Here is a 21,257-nt window from a genome sequence, read left to right as displayed (position 1 = left end):
CAGGGTCCTGGGATCGAGTCCCGCATCGGGTTCTCTGCTCGGCGGAGATCCTGCTTCCCTCTCTCTCTCTGCCTGCCTCTCCATCTACTTGTGATCTCTCTCTGTCAAATAAATAAAAATAAAATCTTAAAAAAAAATAAACTTGATTTATCTATATTTTGATATGTGCCTGTTTTCCCTAACTATAATATCAGTTTATTGAAGGCAGTGATTTCCCATTATGATAATGAAGGAGCTTCTTGGAGTTCCTGATGGCCCTGGAGAGATTATGGGATCATCCTAGTGTCTTGGATGGCATTAGAACAGAAAGGTATTGGAGCAAAGGCTTCTGAATAGAAGGAACCTGCTTTGAAACCTGGCTACATTACTAGTTGGGCAGCCTAATGCAGGTTATTTAGTTACTCTTAACCTTATTTTCTCCCTGTGAAATAGAGGTATAATAATTGTGTCATGGAGACATAAGGAGGCTTAAATAAGACGATAGGAAACATTTAGCTCACTGCCTGATACAGGGTAAATTACCGATATGGTAGATACTGTCTCAGACTGACTTGTCAGTATACATCTTGCAACTGGTTGATGACTGTAATTGATTTGTAACTTGACACCTTGACTTTAGTGGTAGCCTTGATAACATGGTGTGCTTATTTTCCTCACAATGATACCGTAAGTAACATTAGTAGAATACTTTCTTCTGCTTTTTCTCCTTCAGTTCATTTCATGGCATTAACTGCTATGTCTGTTGAAGTTAGTCACCCCTGACTGTACCCCATTATTTTTTAAAGTATGGACCTGATAGCTTTCTCCAGTTAGTTCACTGCCTCCTAAAATACGAATTGCTATCCAGCTATCTTCTGCCATATTTCTAACTTAGTCATCTTTCTCTCATAATACCAATTTGTATATCCTGTTCAGTTTCTCTTTTCCATTCTGAAAGGCTAATGCTAATTTTGTAAAACTTTCCATCAAATATTCCTTGATCTGTTTCACTGAACAATTGGTCTATATCTTGATTTTTAAAACTGTATGTGAAAACCAAACCGACAAATGCTTTTTGACAAGGGTATGGTGTGTCAGAATATTGTGTTGTAAACTTTACTTGCATGCAGCTTTTGGTACAAGTGAGAGCCAGCTGGTTGGTTTTTCTAACATTTTATTGTGAAAAATTGCAAACATTTAGACAAGTTGTAAGAATTTTTCAGTGAACACTCAGATTCTTCCACTAACATTTTACTGTACTTAAATTATCACAGATCTGTTCTTTCATTTACCTATCAGTCCACCTTTTTTGATACATTTCCAAGTATATTAAGATATCCCCTAAATACTGGCTTGCTTTTGAATGTCACAGAATCACACCCTCCCATATTCTCCGCTGACCCATCTGTAGATAAAGACTTTACATTTCCCCTTCTTTTTTTTTGTGCTCCATAGCACGTTAGTGGTATTCTGATGGAATGGTGCATACAGTATCTTCAGTGAGAGGTGACTAGTTCTGAATTTCTTGTATTTTGTATACTTAAGAAAAAAAATCTAAGATTACATTGGGAAATGAAACTCAACTTTTTGGGGCTTTTCTGTATTTAAGTTTACTCAGTAAACATATTTTAATCAGAAAAGATGTTAAAAATTCAACAAAAAAACCTTGTTTTTGTAGCTTGTGTTTCATTACTGTGCATTAAAAATTAGGACCCAAATTAAGGGATGCTGTTTAGGCCATCATTTTATTCAAAATTTGAAAATAGATATACGCTTTCTTATGTACTTAATTCTGAACATGAATCAGGGAACCAAGCAGTATAGTCAAAGAGCAAAAATGGATCAGTGAAAATGGAAGCAATAGTTTTTTAATGTATTGGACTGACTGTATATTTTTTTTCATGTACTGAGTAATCCTAATTATCATCCGATATAACCAAGAAGAATAAGTCCTTTTATTTATTCAGTAGGAAGGATTCTTAGATTTTGTCAGTTGGATAACTTCTTAGTTATCTTCCATCGCAGAGGTTCTGTCATTCTTTTCAGGCCAGGAAAGGTTTTTTGATGATACTAGCACTCCCATGCCTGGGGGAGTGGGGTTTTGTTGGAGAGGGGGTGACCAGAAATTAAAATTTGGCATCTTCATAGTTCAGAATATAGTTACCATATAGCAAATACTTACTATGTATGTTCCAGGTACTATGCTAAGTTATTTATATATGCTGTTTTATTCTGTGTTACGATCCTATGAAGGAGGTTTTTTTGTGGTTTTTATTTTGTGTAGATAGGGCAGCCAAAGGTAAAGCGGGTTAAACTATTCTCAGATCGGATAGCTAGTGATTATAAACTTGATTAGTGCTCTCAGGGTTTTCGTTTATGTTAGTTTAAATTTGAGAATAGAATCCTGTTGAATAACGGAATGATCACTGCAAGACAAAAAGCTTAATTTTGTCTCTTTGACCCACTTGCTAGGTGACCTTGGGCAAGTTAAATGACCTATCTGAACCTAGCATTTTTTATCTGTGAAATGTCAGTTATAAGGGTTTTTTCCTCCTAGGAAGTTCTGAGAATCAAAAAGGGTGTAATAGATGTGAAAATGTGTTATATACTGCTAAGTGCTTGGGGTTGTAAGGATAGTTTGGGAGGGTGGGGAGAAGGAAGGTAGACTCTCTACTAAGTCTTTTAAGTGATTGTAGCATTATTTGAAGTTGGCTCCGGAACAGTGGGAATAATTGGACTTTTCCAATAGTGTTATAATTATTACATTCCTAAGGTTGCTGATGCAAAGTTGTTTTTTTTTTTTTTTAATTTTGTATTTTTATGGGGTACCTGGGTGGCTCAGTGGGTTAAGCCTCTGCCTTTGGCTCGGGTCATGATCTCAGGGTCCTGGGATTGAGCCCCACATCGGGCTCTCTGCTCAGCAGGAAACCTGCTTCCTTCTCTCTTTTCTCTGCCTCTCTGCCTACATGTGATCTCTCTCTCTGTCAAATATATAAATAAAATCTTTAAAAAAATTTTTTTGTATTTTTATATGGCAAATGTCCAGAATAGTTCATTTAATGTTGTGGTTAGCCTGTTACCATAAACTATACAAAATTTATTAGCATTCAAATGAAGTTCAAAGCATGTTTGCCATCCAGTACAGGGAAGCTGGTTTTTCTCTTTCTCAGAAGTACCTGAAGGGGGTGTAATCGTCTTAAAGTTATTGGCACTACTACGGTATTATGCAAATAATTGTCTTATTTAATCCTAACATTAAATAAATCATTTAAGGCAATGTTATTGTTCCTTTATGACAGGAAAATTAAATCCCTTGGTCACACAACTAATAAATGGCAGAGCTGAGATTTGAAGCCAAGTTATGTCAGATTCCAAGGCTCTTTTCCTAGGTCAAGTGTCTGCCTTCAGCTCAGGTCATGATTTTAGGGTCCTGGGATCTAGTCCCACATTGGGCTCCTTGCTCAATGGGGAGCCTGCTTCTCCTTCTCCTGATCCCCCGGCTTGTGCTCTCTCTATCACAAATAAATAAAATCTTTAAACACACACACACACATACACACACACATGCAAAAAAAATAAAGCTCTTTCCCTCCCACAGATAATGTCTTTCAGTGTTACTAAAAACCTGTCTTATTATTTTTAAGTAAAACAGTGTGGAATTTAGGAAGATCAGTGGATTCGGTGGATGTAGAACTCAGATGTGGGTTGCCGGGGTGGCTTAGTTTGTTGAGGGCCCGACTTTTGGTTTTGGCTCAGGTCATGGTTGTGGGATCAGTCCCTGCGTCAGGCTGTGCTGTCAGCAGAGAGTCTGCTGGAGATTGTCTCTCCCTCTGCCCCTCCCTCCACTCGCACGCCTGTGTGTGCAATCTTTCAAATAAATAAATTCTTAAAAAAAGAACTGAGTTGTATTCCATATGTCATAATGAACAAATAGAAAATGAAGTTTAAAAATCTGTGCCATTTTTCAGTTACATCACAGAACGTCAGGTGCCTACGAGTGAAAAAGTACTGTGAAGAAAATGTTGGTTATTTTGTACTTTCTCGGGGGTTTAAAATAGCAGGTTTTTGTTTGTTTTTTTAATGCACTGTTTTTGGTCAGTATTAAGGAATTTACTGTTTATATCAATTTGCTTTTATTATAGTTGATGCTGATGTGACAGTGATAGGTTCTGGTCCTGGAGGATATGTCGCTGCTATCAAAGCTGCCCAGTTGGGCTTCAAGGTAAGGTTTAGACTAAATGAGGTATTGATACATTTTTATTGGAGAAGAGTTGATCATATTCACAGAATACTTTGCACATAAATAGTAAGGGTAAATTTTTGTTTATAAATTAAATATAGGCCTGAGATGAATGAAGAATGTTACTCAGTTGCGGTGCTCTCATGAAATAGTGAGGTCCATTATTCCCTCCTCTCCCCGATACTTTGTACATTTGGCTTCTAATTCTGCTTTGGAAGCTACAGTAATAGGACTAAGGACATGTGTTTGATAATGTTAGGCAAAAATGTCTCTGAGCACAATTCATTTTTGGGTGAGCCTGCATTTAGCATTATTTCTGAAATGATATATTTTAAAGGAGTCTATTTCATCCTTACAAACAGCTTCAGTAACTTGTTCTGTAGAAGAATTAAGACAGATGTATGGGAATTTTATGAATTGAGCCACTGCAGGTTATAAGTAGTTAAATAATGTTTTCTTTGGTTGTAGACAGTCTGCGTTGAGAAAAATGAGACGCTTGGGGGAACGTGCTTGAATGTTGGTTGTATTCCTTCTAAGGTGAGCATGTGTTTTGTACAGTACAGAGGTGTTTTTCATTAGCCACTGATTAGAAGGATGTATTAGGACTAGAACATTAGGATAATAGTTACTAGAAAATAAGCAACCATGGTTGATAATAAAAAACGTGTTTTCTTTGGTAAAGCTTAAACAGTGCTGTCACCAGTCTGCCATACATTCCTGAAATTGCGTCTCTGTCTTCACATCCCCAGCCTTTCCATTCAAACAGGCTGTGGTGCTCCGTTTTTTCTCTTCAGCTTTCCTTTACCAGTGAAACAGACAGGAGGTAGTAAATTCTTCCCTTAGGGGTTTTATGTATGTAGACATGATGGCCTTTTTCACCTGCCACCCTGAAGAGTGTACTTACTCCTTTGATTTTAAAGGAAGTGAAGATGTTTTGTTTTTCATTCCTGCTTGTTTACCGTTTTTTGCATCTTTATTATTGGGCTTACGTTAATAACATAAGGACAGAAACTTGATTGTCGCAGTCCTTGTATTATTCCATGTAGAGAATGTCATTTCTTAATTGCTTTTTGATTGTATATAGTCTTATTGTCAACATTTGATCATTTTATCTATTTAGGCTTTATTAAATAACTCTCATTATTATCATATGGCCCATGGAAAAGATTTTGCATCTAGGGGAATTGAAAGTAAGTATACCTTTCATATTCAGCAATTTACCAGCCATATTTGACTTGACTCTTTTGGCTACAGCTTTATGTGTATCTAATGAATGTGTAACATATGTTTTGTTGAGGAAAGAGTAAAAGATGATCTTTAAAAATGTAGAGAGATTTACTTAAGAGGGCTTAAGTCAGATTTTTACTATGACATCTTCTGTTCCTTTGAAAACTTTGGTGTGAAGTCTGCTCTGTGTGTGTGTGTGTGTGTGTGTGTGTGTGTGAGAGAGAGAGAGAGAGAGAGAGAAGTCAGTTTTAATTTCCCTGAAACCTGGAGATCTCGGGGTGGGGAGTTGGCATGGGATTCCTGAAGGCTATGGGCAGAGAAAGAAGGAAGGTAGGTTGGTCTACCTAAGTTTTTGGTAGTGGGAAGAACAAAGGAGGGGTGGGGTGTAGCACAGTGTAAAAGGAGGACATTCCATTTTAATTTTGTATGGCTTATCTCTTGCCATTCTTTTTGGGCTGTTTTTATTTCATCCTTTCTTACCAGTTGTTGACAGATATATCCAGAAGGGTTGGGGTTTTAGGGAGACCTTAAACATATCAGGAGATGGGGATAGGTAATTATTTTTCTTCATTTGTTTGTAGCAGTAGGTTTCTGAAAGAATGGGCTGTAGTAGGCTATCCAGTGGGTATGAAGGGGATACGTAGACACTAAAGCAAATAGATCAAAGTAGATGAAAGGTAGAGTCAAAGCCTACATTCCTTTGGAAAGAAGGAAGAGAGAGGAGACAGGGTTAGTCAAGAGGACTCGCAAGGTAGGCAGAGCTTCTTGTTGTAGCTCTTTGGCCTCAGGTCAGTCCAGGCTCTCAGAGTCTGTGTTTCCTCATCTCTGTGGTTTGTGTTGGTTGCATGTGCTGATTGCTGAGCTATCCCTCTTCTGAAGTTGTGTTGAGTTGAGCAGCTTTATCTTCTTACACTCTTGCTTCAGAATTCTAAGTTAAATGAGTGATTAAATCCAGTTTTTTAAACCCTTTTATATTAAGTTTTTATATTTAACTTTTTCAGTTGAGTGTTTTTTTTTAGTTTTTGTTTCATGAAATTATTGTTTCTTTTTACTTATAATTTCAGATGATGTTTTACTTTGCTGTTTCTATTTAAATCTCATCTAGACCTGTCATCATAAGTTGTTAGAATATTTTGCTACAGTGGGATATAATGTTTATTTTGGACTGAATTTTTCCCAAAGGTGGACTTTCTGCAGTGTTTGACAGGTTCTATTTATTGAGAGATGTTGCTCTTAGTCTTTTTTGCAAGCTACAATTATTGTATTAGTTACTATACTTAAAAGTTTTAATACTGCCTTTTATCCAGTTCTTTAAACATTAGGCTGAAGTTTTCTGTGATTAGTGAAAAATACCCTATTGCTTCAAGAATTTAGCTAAGGACTAAAGATTTGTTTAACAAACTACAGTGTCTGAAGTTCGCTTGAATTTGGAGAAGATGATGGAGCAGAAGAGTACAGCAGTAAAAGCTTTAACTGGTGGAATTGCCCACTTATTCAAACAGAATAAGGTTAGTGGTTTAACGTGCAGATATCTGCTTTATTTTACGTATACATTAAGCATTAATCTCATAGAGCAGTTCTGTTAGAACTTGGCTGCTGATTTTTTTTGTTTGTTTTTTGGAGGGTTTTTTGCTGGGGGTATTTATTTAAAATTGTATGCTAACCTGAAATAGATTTTCTGACATATAGAACAAATTTTTGCTGCTCCATGTGTAGCCTTACTAAGTGAGGAAGCATTTTGTATTGGATGTGTTACTTAATAGAGTACTTTTTTCCTATTAGTTACGTTTTTTTAATCATGAAAATCATTTTAAAATTTGTGAATCTATAAACATTATTTTATAAAGGTTGTCCACGTAAATGGATTTGGAAAGATAACTGGCAAAAATCAGGTCACTGCTACGAAAGCCGATGGCAGCACTCAAGTTATTGATACGAAGAACATTCTTATAGCTACAGGTTCGGAGGTTACTCCTTTTCCTGGAATCACGGTATGTGGACAACCTCCCTTCAGAAAGACATTTATAAACTATTCATGCTATTTATGAACTTGGAGAAATTTCTAACTGAAGTACTATAATTGACAGTCGTTCAGCTTTGGGAAGTTGATTGTCTTTATTCTGCAGTGATTTTGACCAGAAATAAAACATCAATTAAGATGGATATGAATTCATTACAAAGTTAAAACTGACCGTTTTATTTTGAAATACCAAATGATGAAATTTTAAGTGAGCAGTTTAATGGGATTTGATAAAATCGAGTGTATGGATAGAAGTCCTAGATACCTCAAAACAAATAAATGTCTTAGCATTTTTGGTGGGGTCAGTTTATAACTCAGTAGGTTTTTCCAAATAATCTTGATTGTATATATTTTATTATAGATTGATGAAGATACAATAGTGTCATCTACAGGTGCTTTATCTTTAAAAAAAGTTCCAGAGAAGATGGTTGTCATTGGTGCAGGAGTAATAGGTGTAGAACTGGTAAGTAATGTTTTTTCTTCTCTTACTGCCTTCATGGAGTTGGAAGGGACTTCATGGTCCTCTGTACAGCGTTGCAAGCAGAGCAACATGGAGTTTTGCTTGAACACTTGAGTCATAAAGAGTTTTCAAGACGACTTATTTATGTAATCGTTGGACATTAGGACATCCTCTTTTATTTTGAAATCTGCTTCCATGTATCTGCCATCCTTTGTGTTCCTAGAACTGCACTGATTTAGTCCTTCAGAAGATGGTTCTCATTCTGAGCAGATTGTGTTTCAGATATGACTTACATGACTCTTCCCTCCCTCTCCGTCCTCATCTCAATCCCTCTTACATTCATTCAGACTGCTTGCAACTCTCGGACTACCTTGCCATTTCATGCTTTCTGCCTGCGTTGTTCTCCCTTCCTATCGACTTTCCTGTATTACCAGTTGATCTCTCCCTTTTTTTCCCCCCTAAAATATTTTATTTATTTATTAGCACATGTGTGTGAGAGAGAGAGCATTCGGGGCATGGAGAGGGTCAAGCAGACTCTGCACTGAGCATGGGGCCTGATGCAGGGCTCGCTCTCAGAACCCTGAGATCATGACCTGAGCTGAAATCAAGAGTCGGATGCTCAACCGACTGAGCCACCCCAGTGCCCCCTTCTCTCAATTTTAAGGTGTATTGTACCTTGATGTCACAAAGAACTGCTCTACTTCTGAAATCACAAATTCAGACATTTTATTCTCTAGCCCATAACCTCCTCTCCTTTTGTACTCAGTCATTCTCAACATAGAGGCAGTTTAACTTTATCAGGTGCTCTAGTCCTTAGGTCCATCTGTGTTTTTGCTCTCTTCATTTCCTGTTTTGACTACTTTACCTATCTGCTCGGATTCCGTAGTCTGTCACTTAGCTGCTCTTCTTGAGTCCCTTACCTCTTTGTTCCATCATCGTACCTGCTTGGCAAAACTGTGGTCCTGATTAAATTCAGCTATCTACCCTTTCCTTTTTTAAAATTACAGCATCGCGATTCCACAGCTGTATATATTATGCTATGCTCACCACAAACGTGGCTGCCATCTGTCACTATATAACTCTGTTACAGTACCACTGACTGTATTTTTTCTTATGCTGTACAATTTATCCCCATGACTTACTCATTTTGTAACTGGAAGCCTCTATCTCATACTCCCTTTAACCCATTTTGCTTCCCTACTGGCAACCACCAGTTTGTTCTGTATATTTACACCTCTGTTTCTGCTTTTTTTGTTCAGTTATTTGTTTTGTTTTTTTTTTGGATTCCACATAAAAGTGAAATCATGTGGTATTTGTCTATGTCTGTCTGACTTATTTCACTTAGCATAATACCCTCTATGTCCATCCATGTTGTTACAGGTCGGAAAAATTCATTCTTTTTTATGTCTGAACAGTATTCCATTATATATATATGTACATCTTTATCCATTTATCTATCATGGCACTTGGGTTTGCTTCCATATCTAGGCTATTGTAAATATGCTGCATTAAACATAGAGGTGCATTTATCTTTTCAAATTAGTGTTTTCATTTTCTTTAGGTAAATACTCAGTAACAGATTACTGGTTCATATGGTATTTCTATTTTTGATTTTTTGAGGAACCTCCATGCTGTCTTCCACAGTGGCTGCGCCAGTTTACATTCCCATCAACAGTGCATGAGGGTTCCTTTTTCTCCACATCTTTGCTAACACTTACTAATTCTCACTTTTCAGTACCCCTTCTGACAGGTATAAGGTGACAGCTCACTGTGGTTTTGATTTAACATTTTCCTGATGGCTAGTAATTTGAGCATCTTTTCATGTGTCTGTTGGCCATCTATATGTCTTTGGAAAAGTGTCTATTCAGGTCCTCTGCCCAGTTCTTAATTGGATTATTTGTATTTTTGATGTCGAGTTGTGTAAGTTCTTTATTTTGGATATTACCTCCTTATAGGATATATCATTTGCAAATTTTTTCTTCAGTTCAATAAGTTGTCTTTTGTTTTGTTCATGGTTTTCTTTGCTGTGCAAAAGCTTTTTATCTCGGTGTAGTCCCAATTGTTTTTGTTTTCCTTGTGAGGAGATAGATCTAGAAAAATGTTGCTAAGACTTATGTCAGAGAGATTACTAGCTACGTTTTCTACTAGGAATTTTATGGTTTTGGGTCTTACATTAGTTCTTGAGTCCATTTTGAATTTATTTTTGTGTGTGGCATAAGAAAGTGGTCCCATTTCATTCTTTGGCGTGTGACTGTCCAGTTTTCCCAACACCATTTATTGAAGAGACTGTCTTTTCCCTGCTACATATTCTTGCTTTCTTTATCAGATTAATTGACCATATAAATATAGGTTTATTTCTGGGCTTTCTAGTTTGTCACATTGATTTGTGTGTCTCTTTTGTGCCATTAATAAACTTTTTTGATTATTACAGTTTTGTAGTATATCTTGAAATCTGTAGTATATCTTGAAGATTGTGTTACCTCAGGATTTATTTCATTTCTCAAGGTGGTTTTGGCTATTACGGGTCTTTTATGGTTCCATACAAATTTTAGGATTACTTATTATAATTCTGTGAAAATTACTTTTGGTGTTTCAATAGGGATTGCATTCAGTCTGTGGATTGCTTTCAGGAGTTTTGGACATTTTAAAAATGCTGATTCTTTAGTCCATGAGCATGGTATATCTTTCATCATTGTTTTAAAATTTTGAAAATACAGTTCTTTTATCTCCTTGGTTAAGTTTATTCCTAGGTATTTTATTCTTTTTGGTGCGATTGTAAATGGAATTGTTTTCTGAATTTCTCTTCTGCCAGTTTGTTATTAGTGTGTAGAAATGCAACAAATTTGTATATATTGATTTTTGTATGCTGCAACTTCACTGAATCCATATTACTTCTGATAGCTTTTTGGTGGAGTCTGGGGTTTTCTTTGTATAGTGTCCTGTCATCTGCAAATAATGACAGTTCTACTTCTTTCTTACCAATTTGAATGCCTTTTATTTCTTGTCTGATTTCTGTGGCTAGGATTTCCAATGCTGTGTTGAATGAAGGTGGTGAGATTGGACATCCTTGTCTTAATTCCAATCTTAGCAGAAGAGCATTCAGTTTTTTACCCTTGAGTATGATGTTATCTGTGGGTTTATCATTATATGGAGGTATGTTACCCCTAGACTGACTTTGTTGAGTTTTTGCCATGAACAGATGTTGAATTTTGTCAGATGTTTTTTTCTGCATCTCTTGAGATGATCATATGATTTTTATCCTTCATATTGTTGATGTGGTGTGTCACATTGGTTGATTTGAGGATATCGAACCTTCCTCAGAATAAATTTGATTTCATCGTGGTGAATCAGCATTCTACTGTATTGTTGAATTTGGTTGCCAAGCACATTTGTTTAGGATTTTTGCGCCTGTGTTCATAGGGATGTTGTCCTGCAGTTTTCTTTTTTTTAAGTGTCTTTGTCTGGTTTTGGTTATCAGAATAATGCTGGTCTTGTGGAATGTATTTGGAAGCTTTCCTCCTATTCTGTTTTTTAGAATAGTTTAAGGAAGATAGGTTTTAATTCTTTTTTAAAATGTTTAGTAGATTGACCTGTAACTCCATCAGGTCCTGGACTTTTGTTTGTTGGGAGGGTTTTGTTTTGTCTTGTTTTGGTTTTGGGGAGGAAGAACACTTTATTTCATACCTCAGCTTGAGAGTATAATGCATAGCTTTGAAGTTGAATCTGATGACAGATTCAATTTTGTTACCAGTACTTGGTCTGTTCAGGTGTTCTGTTTCTTCCTGGTTTAGTTTTGGAGGATTGTACATTTTTAGGAATTTAATGATTTCTTCTGTGTTGTCCAGTTTGTTGGCATATAATTTTTTGTTGTAATCTCTTACTAATCCTTTGTAATTCTGTGTTGTTGGTTTTTACTTCTCTTTAATTTCTCATTTTATTTATTTGAGCTGTCTCTTTTTTTCTTGATGAGTCTGACTAAAGTTTTATCAGTTTCACTTTTCAAAGAAAGAGCTCTCAGTTTCATTGATTTTTATTATTTTTTAGTTTCTTTCATTTATTTCTGCTCTGATTTTTCTGTCCTCCTTTTACTAACTTTGCTCTTTTTTTTTTGCCTACTTTCTTTTGTAAGGTTGAATTGTTTAAGATTTTTCTTGTTTCTTGGTTATATTGCTATCAATATCTATCTTAGAACTGCTTTCTCTATGTGCCAAAGATTTTGAACCATGATGTTTTGTTTTCATTTGTCTCCATGTATTTTTTTAATTTTCTTTTTGCTTTCTTTGTTGACCCATATGTGGTTTTTTTTTTTTTTTTTTAAGATTTTATTTATTTGAGAGACGGAATGAGCAGAGGATGGGGGAGAGGGAGACAGAAGCACACTCCCCCTCTGTATATACAGTCTGATGCAGGGCTTAATCCCAGGACCCTGTGATCATGACCTAAGCCAAAAGTGGATGCTTAACCAGCTACGCCACCCAGGTGTTCCTAAATGCTTTTTAAGGTTAAATTTAGTGAGACCTTTTTGTGGCCTAACATGTGATTTGTCTTGGAGAATGTTCATGTGCACTTGAAAAGAATGTATTTTGTTGGTTTTGGATCTGATGTTCTACATATATCTGTTAGATTCACCTAGACTAATGTCTTGTTCAATGACACGATTTCCTTACTGGTTTTCTATTTGATTTTCTCCATTGATGCAAGCCGGCTATCCCCTACTGTTAATGTTACTGTTACTTTCTCCCCTTATGTCTGTTAATATTTGTTTTATATATTTAGATGCTCCAATATTGGGTGCACAGATATTTACAATTGTTATGTCCTCTTGTTGGATTAATTCTTTATCATTATGCAGTGCCACTGTCTGTTGTCATAGTCTTTATTTTCAAGGTGATTCCATCTAATATAAGTATTGATACTCTGGCTTCTTCCTTTTTTTTGGCTTCCATTTGCTTGGAATATCTTTTTCCATCCCTTCCCTTTCGTCTTTATGTTTCTGTAGGTCTGAAATGAGTCTCTTATAGGCAGCGTATAGATGAGTCTTGTTTTTTTATCCATTCCATCAGCCTAGGTCTTGTCGTAGTATTTAGACTCTTTACATTTAATTATCAGTAAGTATGTATTTATTGCCATTTTGTTCATTATTTCCATAGCTTTTCTCGGTTCCCTTTTTTTCTTGTTCTTTTTCCTTGTGATTGATGACTTTAATGTTATACTTGGCTTTTTCTTTTTTGTGTGTGTATCTGGTGTAGGTTTTTGGTTTGTGGTTATCATGTGGTTCACATCTTAAGTATACAGCAGTCTATATTAAGTTGATGGTCACTTAAGTTTGAGCATTTCCTAAAAGGACTGCATTTTTATTCCCCCACCTTCCATGTTTTATGTATATGTTACTATATTTTACATATTTTGAGTCCCCTTAACTACCTTTTTTTTTTTTTTTTTTTTTTTTTTAAATTTATAATTGTCCTCATTGAAGCGGGCTGGAGCTGGGAGTTCCTTGGCCTGGAGGGGGATGACTGGAGCTGGTATGGACTAGGGGACCAGGGCTCACTGAGCAGCAGGCCAGTTTGAGTGCCTGGACCTTGCTCCTGTTTGTGCTATCAAGGTGGAGGGGGAATGTGAACAATGGCACTTGTCAGCCTCTCCAGCTCTGGAGAGATTTCCAGTAGTTTCCCCTCCATTTTGCCCATGCTGTAGGGCTAGTAAATGAGCTTTTCTTTTCGGTTCTTAAAAGGATTGTGCTTTTTTGCTGTGCCCAAGGATGGGCAAATCTGCATGGGGCCCCTCAGTGCTGTCCCTCCTTCCTAGTAGTTGGTAATGTTGGGGGTCAGGTTCCCATTGTTACTGTGTCTCAGGCTCTCCACCTGTTCTCTGTGTGGTCCCACTATCCTTTGTTGTACAGAGCTAGAGCTGTTGAGTCATTCCTCGTTCTTCCAGAGGAATTGCTCTCTGTAGACATGTAGATTCCATCTGTCTTTGGGAGGTGAATTCAGGGTCTTCCTATGCTGCCATCTTGGACACTTCTGGACTTTTATATCTAAGCTCCTATCAGCATCTCTACCTATAGATCTCTCAGACGCTATATTCAGTACATTAATAACTTAACCTTTCCGTCTTCCTCTCCTCTTTCACCCACAAAGAAACAAAACCAAACCTGTTGCTTTCTTAATATTTCTCATCTCAGTGAGTTGTACCACCCTCATCTACAGGTTTAAGCAGGAAGTTTGGGAATTACCTGTGACTTCTGTCATGTCATTGCACCTCCTGCTGAGTCAGTGGGTCCTGACGTGATGCCGCAAGATACTATCTCAGGAATATGGCCTCCTTTTTTTCACGCATCTCCTTAGATCCCAGTTCAGGCCAGTGTCATTTCTTACCCTAAGTCTCCCTGACTTTCATCTTTTTCTAATCTAATCTTCCTGGAATGGCTGAAGTCCTCTCTTACAATACGAATGTAATCGTGTTTTCCATTGCTGAAAATCCTTCAATAACTAGTGATCGTCATTAGGATAGCTCCAAAATCTTAATGTTGTTGAAAGGCCAGTGTGATGCAGCCCTGGCTTCAGTCACCAGCCTCATTTCTAGCCCCTCTCCCTCTCAAACTATGTACCAGGTACAGCGAAATACCAGTTTCTGAACAAGCTATGCTCTTCCACTTTCCTGTAGGCCTTCTGTTTGGAAAATGCTTCCCTCTACCAGTCTCTGCTCTCAGAGCCTTCCCTGACGACTACGCTGATTAACTGCCTTACATGCCCTTACGTACTCTTGCTGAGTGTCCCATTGTATCTGTACTCGCTGCAGTATTTATCTCACTTTATTGAACTTAACTTGTTGACTTGTCTCTCTTTAATTAAATCATCCACTCCTGAGGTCAGAGGTCATGGCTGTTTCATCGACTGCATCTTCAGTGCGTAGCACAGTGCTGATACATAAGTAGTCACGTGTTAGCTTTTGTTGTTATTGCCGAGTAAACGTCTGTTGATAAATACCTTTCAGAAGTCAGCTTAGATAGTACTTTTTTAGCCCTTTTTAAGTCCTTTGTTTCTGAGAAAGTACAAGTCTTTCTGTGCTGAATATGAGATTCATATTCGAATCTCTGTGGCTTTCCTTAATACTGCTTACCCAGGTCTTGTAGATACCAGATTGTTATTTTGTTGTCATCTTCTGATCCAGTCTCATCTGTCAGGATCACTTGGAAATGGCGTTCAGAACTAATAAGCCTGATAATTAATAAGCTTAAATAAATAATAAATAAGCAGGATAATTTAGAGAACTTGTTCTTGATACGGAATCTGCTTTGTTTGATATAATCCTTTAGGATCAGTTTGATTATCTTTTCCTTTTCAAAGCATGTATTGAATTTATAGTCAGTTGAAAACTTCACATCTTTTGCTTGAGGAATTTTGAGTTGTTAAATCTAAATAAATAAATCGACCTAAGTAAGGGATTTTGAGCCTTTATCCTTGCTTTAATCTGCTGTTCACTTATACCCATTATTCCAGTCTTTTCCTTTGTCTTGATTTGGTTATCCTTACACTTAACTACTTTTTCTTGCCATGTGTAATTCATAAATCTGGGAAGCATGTTAACTAAGGCATGTGGCCTATCATCTGATCTTATCTAAATTGATTAATGAAACTGTCTCTGGTGTCCTTCACATCTGACTCTATAGTCTTTAACCTGTTTATAAATGTATTTAAATACCCACTAATCCATTACATCTAAGGGATGTGAAATTTTCTTTCCTTTTTTTTTTTTTTTTTTTTTTTTTGAAAACTTTGCTGATAATAGAAATACCCTACATTATTGTCCAGTCCAGAAAAGCCTTCAGAAAATAGTTTACATGACCTGTTTGGAATACTTTTGGTAGTATCTAATGATTATCAGACCATCTGTTTAATTATCTCTTCTAGTATTTAGCAGGGATTGACCTCTGTTCCACATTTCAATGAATCTTGTTCTTTTCAGTTTTGAAAATTTTAGGCAATATATTGCTTGTTTGGTTCCATTTGGTTCCCTTACGCTCATTAAGTTCCCAGAGCTCACTGACTGACAGTGTCTCTGTCATCAGATTATGATCAGATTTGTTTGATTAGAGAGTTAATTTATCAAAAATTAATAGTTTTCTTAATATTTTCTCTATTCATTCCACTTTGAAAATTGTTCTCATGGGTGGATAAAATTGAGCAAGAAAAAGGAATAACATAGATTTACTTTATTTTTTTGGTAAATATAATAATATCCCAAAGCAATAATTCTCTTTCTTTCATTTCAGCACTTTTGCCTTAGGATATTTTTATAAGTGTTGGATCATTTTAAAAATCTTAATGTTTTAGGTGTCTCAAGCAAATTGAATATTTTTACAAATGTCTTTTTAAAAATTTAAACTTATTAGAGATAACTTACTAGTAATCATACTTCTGTCTTTAATTTCTCATAAAGATTATTCATGTGACTGTCTTTTTATTTTTTCATAGTTTAACTTTTTTCATTCCAGTTTAATTTAGTGCTTAAGAATATAGGTTTTAGAATCAGATTTAAATTTGAATTTTGGCTTTGCCTCTTGATGACTATGTCCTTAAATGAACGAACTTCTCTGAACTAGTTGATTCATCATAAAAATCCCCATTTTAATAAGAGTAACTGCCATACAGGATTATTGTTGGGATTTAATGAGGTAAAATACATATAAAACACATAACCCAGTGTCTAGCAGCTGATAAACTCTAATACAGTGCCTGACGTCTAGTAGATAATATTAGAGTTTTCCTATTTCTTAGGATTTTGAAATCCATTTTCCTAAAAAATAAGACATTTGTCTAGCTCTCTGTGCTCTTTATTCCCTACTTTGAATTCAAGATGATGCTTATCATTTCCCACTTTCTTACTATTTTTGTTGTTGTTGAAAATGTCGTGATTGTTTTCTTTTTTATGGCTGAATAATATTCCTATGTATGTATACCACACATTTTTAAACTATTTTTTGAAGTTTAATTGAATATCGCAGTAGTTTCAGGTGTACAACAGTGACTTAATATACTCTTACTATTTCTTACTTTACTTTCTCATTTAGGTTCAGAGAAGTGTATTTTTAACACCTTCATTGAGATACAGTTCCTATATCCCTCCTCACCCATTTAAAGTGTACAGTTCAGTGTTTTTTATTTTGTTTTTTAAAGTATGTTCACAGCGTTGTGCAGTTGTCAGCATGATCCTAATTCCAGAGCATTTTTTTCACCTCAGAAAGAAACCCCATGTCCACTGGCAGTGACTCTGCCTTCCTCCCTTCTCCCAGGCCCTGGAAACCACTAATCTACTTTCTGGGATTGTGGAATTGCCTATTTTGGACTTTTCACATAAACGGAATTCACACAGTATGTGGCCTTTACGTCTCCAGCTTCTTCACTTAGCGCCACGTTCTTGGGGTTCACATGTACTTTGTAACTGTAGAGCCGGAAGTCCCGCCCTGTGGCTAGAGCACATTTGGTTTATCCACTCATCCATTGATGGACATTTGGCTGGTTTCCACTTTGGAACTGTTAGGAATAATACTGCTATGAACGTTTATGTACGGGTTTCCATGTGGACATCTGTTTTCATTTCCCTTGTGTGTAAACCTTAGGAGTGGATTTGTTGGGTCACATGGTAGTTCTGTGTTTGGCCTTTCAAGGAGCTCTGTTTACAGAGTGGCTGTGCTGTCGTCCACCAGCAGAGTGAGTTTGGTTGCCCACGTCCTCCCAGGAGTAGCAGCGGTGCTGTTTTTTATTTGAACCATTCTCATAGGTGTGTAGTAGTAGCTCCTGGGCATTTCAATTTGTGTTTCTTTAGTGGCTTGTAATGTGGAGTATGTTTTTAGGGGCTGATTTTCCATCTCTGCATTGTCTTTTGTGACATAACCTCTTCAACTATTTTGTCTGGCTTTTTATTGGATATGTTATTTGAGAGCTCTTTATGCAAAGAATATACATCCTTTATCAAAAAGAAGTTTTGCAAATATTTTTTCTCCATCTGTGGCTTCTCTGTCTCTATTCTTAATATTAGCTTTGGAACAGGAGAAGTTTAATTTTGATATAGTCTCATCTTTTTTTTTTTTCTTTCATGGATTGTGCCTATGACGTAGTGTGACCCTAACTCAGGGTCACAAAGATTCTTTACTATGTTTTTGGCCATAAGTTTTATAGTCTTGAGTTTTATAATAAAATCCATGATTCAGTTTGAGTTAATTTTTGTATATATGCTTGTGATTGGATTTTTAGTGTTGCTGTATTGCCTTTAGTTTACTAAGCTCTCATTCCCAAAATGTAGGAAATTTTTTAAATGAATGCATAAAACTAATTGGAAAGGTAAACTTCTTAAATTACCAGACGATTTTAATACAAATTCTTGAAAGGGATATGTTCATTGTTTGTCATATTCTATTTAATGCTGTGAAATTATATTCATCTTGCCTGTTTTATAAAGAGGTATTCAGATATTTTAATTGTTAAAATGTTAAAATGTTAAAAAGCAGCATTCAGTTTAAATTACAGTTGGAATGTTCTGTTGAGAAAATAATATATGAAGCCAGTTTAATATTTTACAAATACCAGTAATTAGTAGGAGTCAGAGGACCTTCTTCTCCTTCAGGATCTTCTTTCCTACTTGTTGCCCTCTTCCTGGACCAGATCCCTGTGTAGTTCATTCCCTGTCTTTGTGCATGTGTCAGAAAAGCTTTCCCCACTGACCATGCTCTTTTTAAAATGGTAGCCTTACTCCTTCTAGCAGTCGTGGTTCCTCTTTCTGTTTTATTTTTCTCTGAGCACTTTACTATCCTCTGTGTGAATTTTACTTAATCTGCCTCCCTTCCCAGAATATAAGCTCCCTGGGGGCAGCATTTTGATCACTGATGTGTGCCTGGCGTATTGTAGGTGCTCAGTAAATGTTGAAGGAAAGAACAAATTAATACATGAAGTACATGAAACATTTATTTGCCACCGTATTCATTTTGAACTTTAGAGCTTCTGATAGGGACATAGTAACAAAAGAGACTATCTGACAGTAGATTATTTATAATGTTTCAGTAAATACTTGCTTTAGGAACCTTTATTCTTATTTTTGTGATTTTTAAAAAATTATTATCTACAGGGTTCAGTTTGGCAAAGACTTGGTGCAGATGTGACAGCAGTTGAGTTTTTAGGTCATGTTGGTGGAGTTGGAATTGATATGGAGATATCTAAGAACTTTCAACGCATCCTTCAAAAACAAGGATTTAAATTTAAATTGAATACAAAAGTTACTGGTGCTACCAAGAAGTCAGATGGAAAAATTGATGTTTCGTAAGTATGCTTCATTTGGTTTTAATACAATATCTTGATCTGTTTGCTTAAGGAAAACACTCTTTTTTTTTTTTTTTAAAGATTTTATTTATTTTACAGAGAGAGATCACAAGTAGACAGGCAGGCAGAGAGAGAGAGGGAAGCAGGCTCCCTGCTGAGCAGAGAGCCCGATGCGGGACTCGATCCCAGGACCCTGAGATCATGACCTGAGCCGAAGGCAGCAGCTTAACCCACTGAGCCACCCAGGCACCCAAGGAAAACACTCTTTTTCAGAATCAGATTTTGTTATGACTTAGGGCCATTTTATTGCTTAATATAACTCTGTATTGCTTATTAAGTCTGTCCATTGAAATTCATGATGAAGTTGATGCTAGAAAATTTAATTGAGTGTTCTCACTGTAATGTGCTTCCTCCTGGTATACATTTGGAAATATTTACACTCTTAATATTCAGTAAAACTCAGTATTTTTAGATATATAGGGGGAAATCAATAAGAATATTAGATTGTTTACTGTGTGCCTGGCACTCTTCTTACTAAATACCCCTATAACATAATGAAATTACTTGCCTAAGGTCACACAGCAAGTGAGGGGTGGGGCCATTGCTTGATCTTCTGATTGTAAGACCTATGTTCTTGTTTTTTGTTTTTGTGAGGTTTGACTGATAGACCTCTAGAGGATTTGTACGTTTTCATTGCATGACTCCTGTTTAAAGTGTCAGCATCACTCGAGAAACATCTCTTCTTACATTTCTAAGTCTGTCAGTTGTTTCTGTTGATGTGTGATTAATAGTCACACACTGTTCATTGTCTAGTATTGAAGGTGCTTCTGGTGGGAAAGCCGAAGTTATCACATGTGACGTACTCTTGGTTTGCATTGGCCGACGACCCTTTACTCAGAACTTGGGACTGGAAGCGCTTGGAATTGAACTAGATCCTAGAGGTAGAATTCCAGTCAATACCAGATTCCAAACTAAAATTCCAAAGTAAGTTGGATAATTATGTGCATTTCAAAAAACTTAAAAATTTATTTTAAATACTATTTTGAAAATAAGACTTGTCATGCTTAAATGCACTGGCTTTGGGGAAGAAGAGTAAACTCATCTGTGGAAACAGAAAGAATTGAATGTTTTCATTACCCAGAGATGAGAACCTGAACTCACAGATACCCATTTTGTCTATTTTTTTGGTTACTTAGTAACTAGAAACTTCTGTTACCATGGCATAATGAAGATGAGTAGCTGTGGCGGCAGAAGTTGACTGTGTTTCTTTTCTTCTCTGTGGTAGTATCTACGCTATTGGGGACGTGGTTGCTGGTCCAATGCTGGCTCACAAAGCAGAGGATGAAGGCATCATCTGTGTTGAAGGAATGGCTGGTGGCGCCGTGCACATTGACTACAACTGTGTACCCTCTGTGATTTACACACACCCTGAAGTTGCTTGGGTCGGCAAATCAGAGGAGCAGCTGAAGGAAGAGGTAATTCTGAATGCTGGGGTATTTTTAATGCCATTGTATGAATTGAGTTAATGACTCTGGTGGCTGAGAATCATTTTATTATTAATGCATTTTGAAATTATGTAGAACATTATATATATTTTTCCTTTGTCAGTAGCATAGAGGAGATCATTCACTTGCCTGTCTTCAAAGTGATAATTCCAGAGCTCTTACATTTTCCTTTGAAATACACCCCGATGAACTGATGTTTGCGTTTGCTTGTGTTTGTACCCAGAATGTATCTCATTAGCAAGCCCTTAATATACTCTGAAGAGTTGCCTTCTTGGGATTTATTTTCTGAACATATGGTGGATGATTGCACCAACGGGAATACATTTTTTCAGTATTTATGTAGGTTCGCATTTTCTTTCTCTTGCAGGGTATTGAGTACAAGGTTGGGAAATTCCCCTTTGCTGCTAACAGCAGAGCTAAGACAAATGCGGACACAGATGGCATGGTGAAGATTCTGGGACAGAAATCAACCGACAGGGTGTTGGGAGCACACATTCTAGGACCGGTGAGT

The 21,257-nt window shown here is 36.5% G+C and overlaps 1 protein-coding gene across 1 annotated transcript in view; it reads left to right on the top strand.

Moving 5' to 3' along the window:
- Positions 1–21,257, top strand: part of DLD (dihydrolipoamide dehydrogenase) — a 34,060-nt gene that overhangs the window by 10,968 nt on the left and 1,835 nt on the right. Inside the window, exons 3-12 of the mRNA XM_047695857.1 lie at positions 4,122–4,201; positions 4,688–4,756; positions 5,340–5,409; positions 6,854–6,954; positions 7,294–7,437; positions 7,828–7,929; positions 19,051–19,241; positions 20,055–20,225; positions 20,527–20,716; positions 21,114–21,251. Coding sequence (XP_047551813.1) covers positions 4,122–4,201; positions 4,688–4,756; positions 5,340–5,409; positions 6,854–6,954; positions 7,294–7,437; positions 7,828–7,929; positions 19,051–19,241; positions 20,055–20,225; positions 20,527–20,716; positions 21,114–21,251 — 1,256 coding nt within the window. The remainder of the gene's footprint in view (positions 1–4,121; positions 4,202–4,687; positions 4,757–5,339; positions 5,410–6,853; positions 6,955–7,293; positions 7,438–7,827; positions 7,930–19,050; positions 19,242–20,054; positions 20,226–20,526; positions 20,717–21,113; positions 21,252–21,257) is intronic.

The sequence above is a fragment of the Lutra lutra genome, chromosome 11 (assembly GCF_902655055.1).
Source record: "Lutra lutra chromosome 11, mLutLut1.2, whole genome shotgun sequence".
Lineage (NCBI taxonomy): Eukaryota > Metazoa > Chordata > Mammalia > Carnivora > Mustelidae > Lutra > Lutra lutra.
Note: the sequence above shows the minus strand (reverse complement) of the source record. Positions and strands in the feature narration are given on the sequence as shown.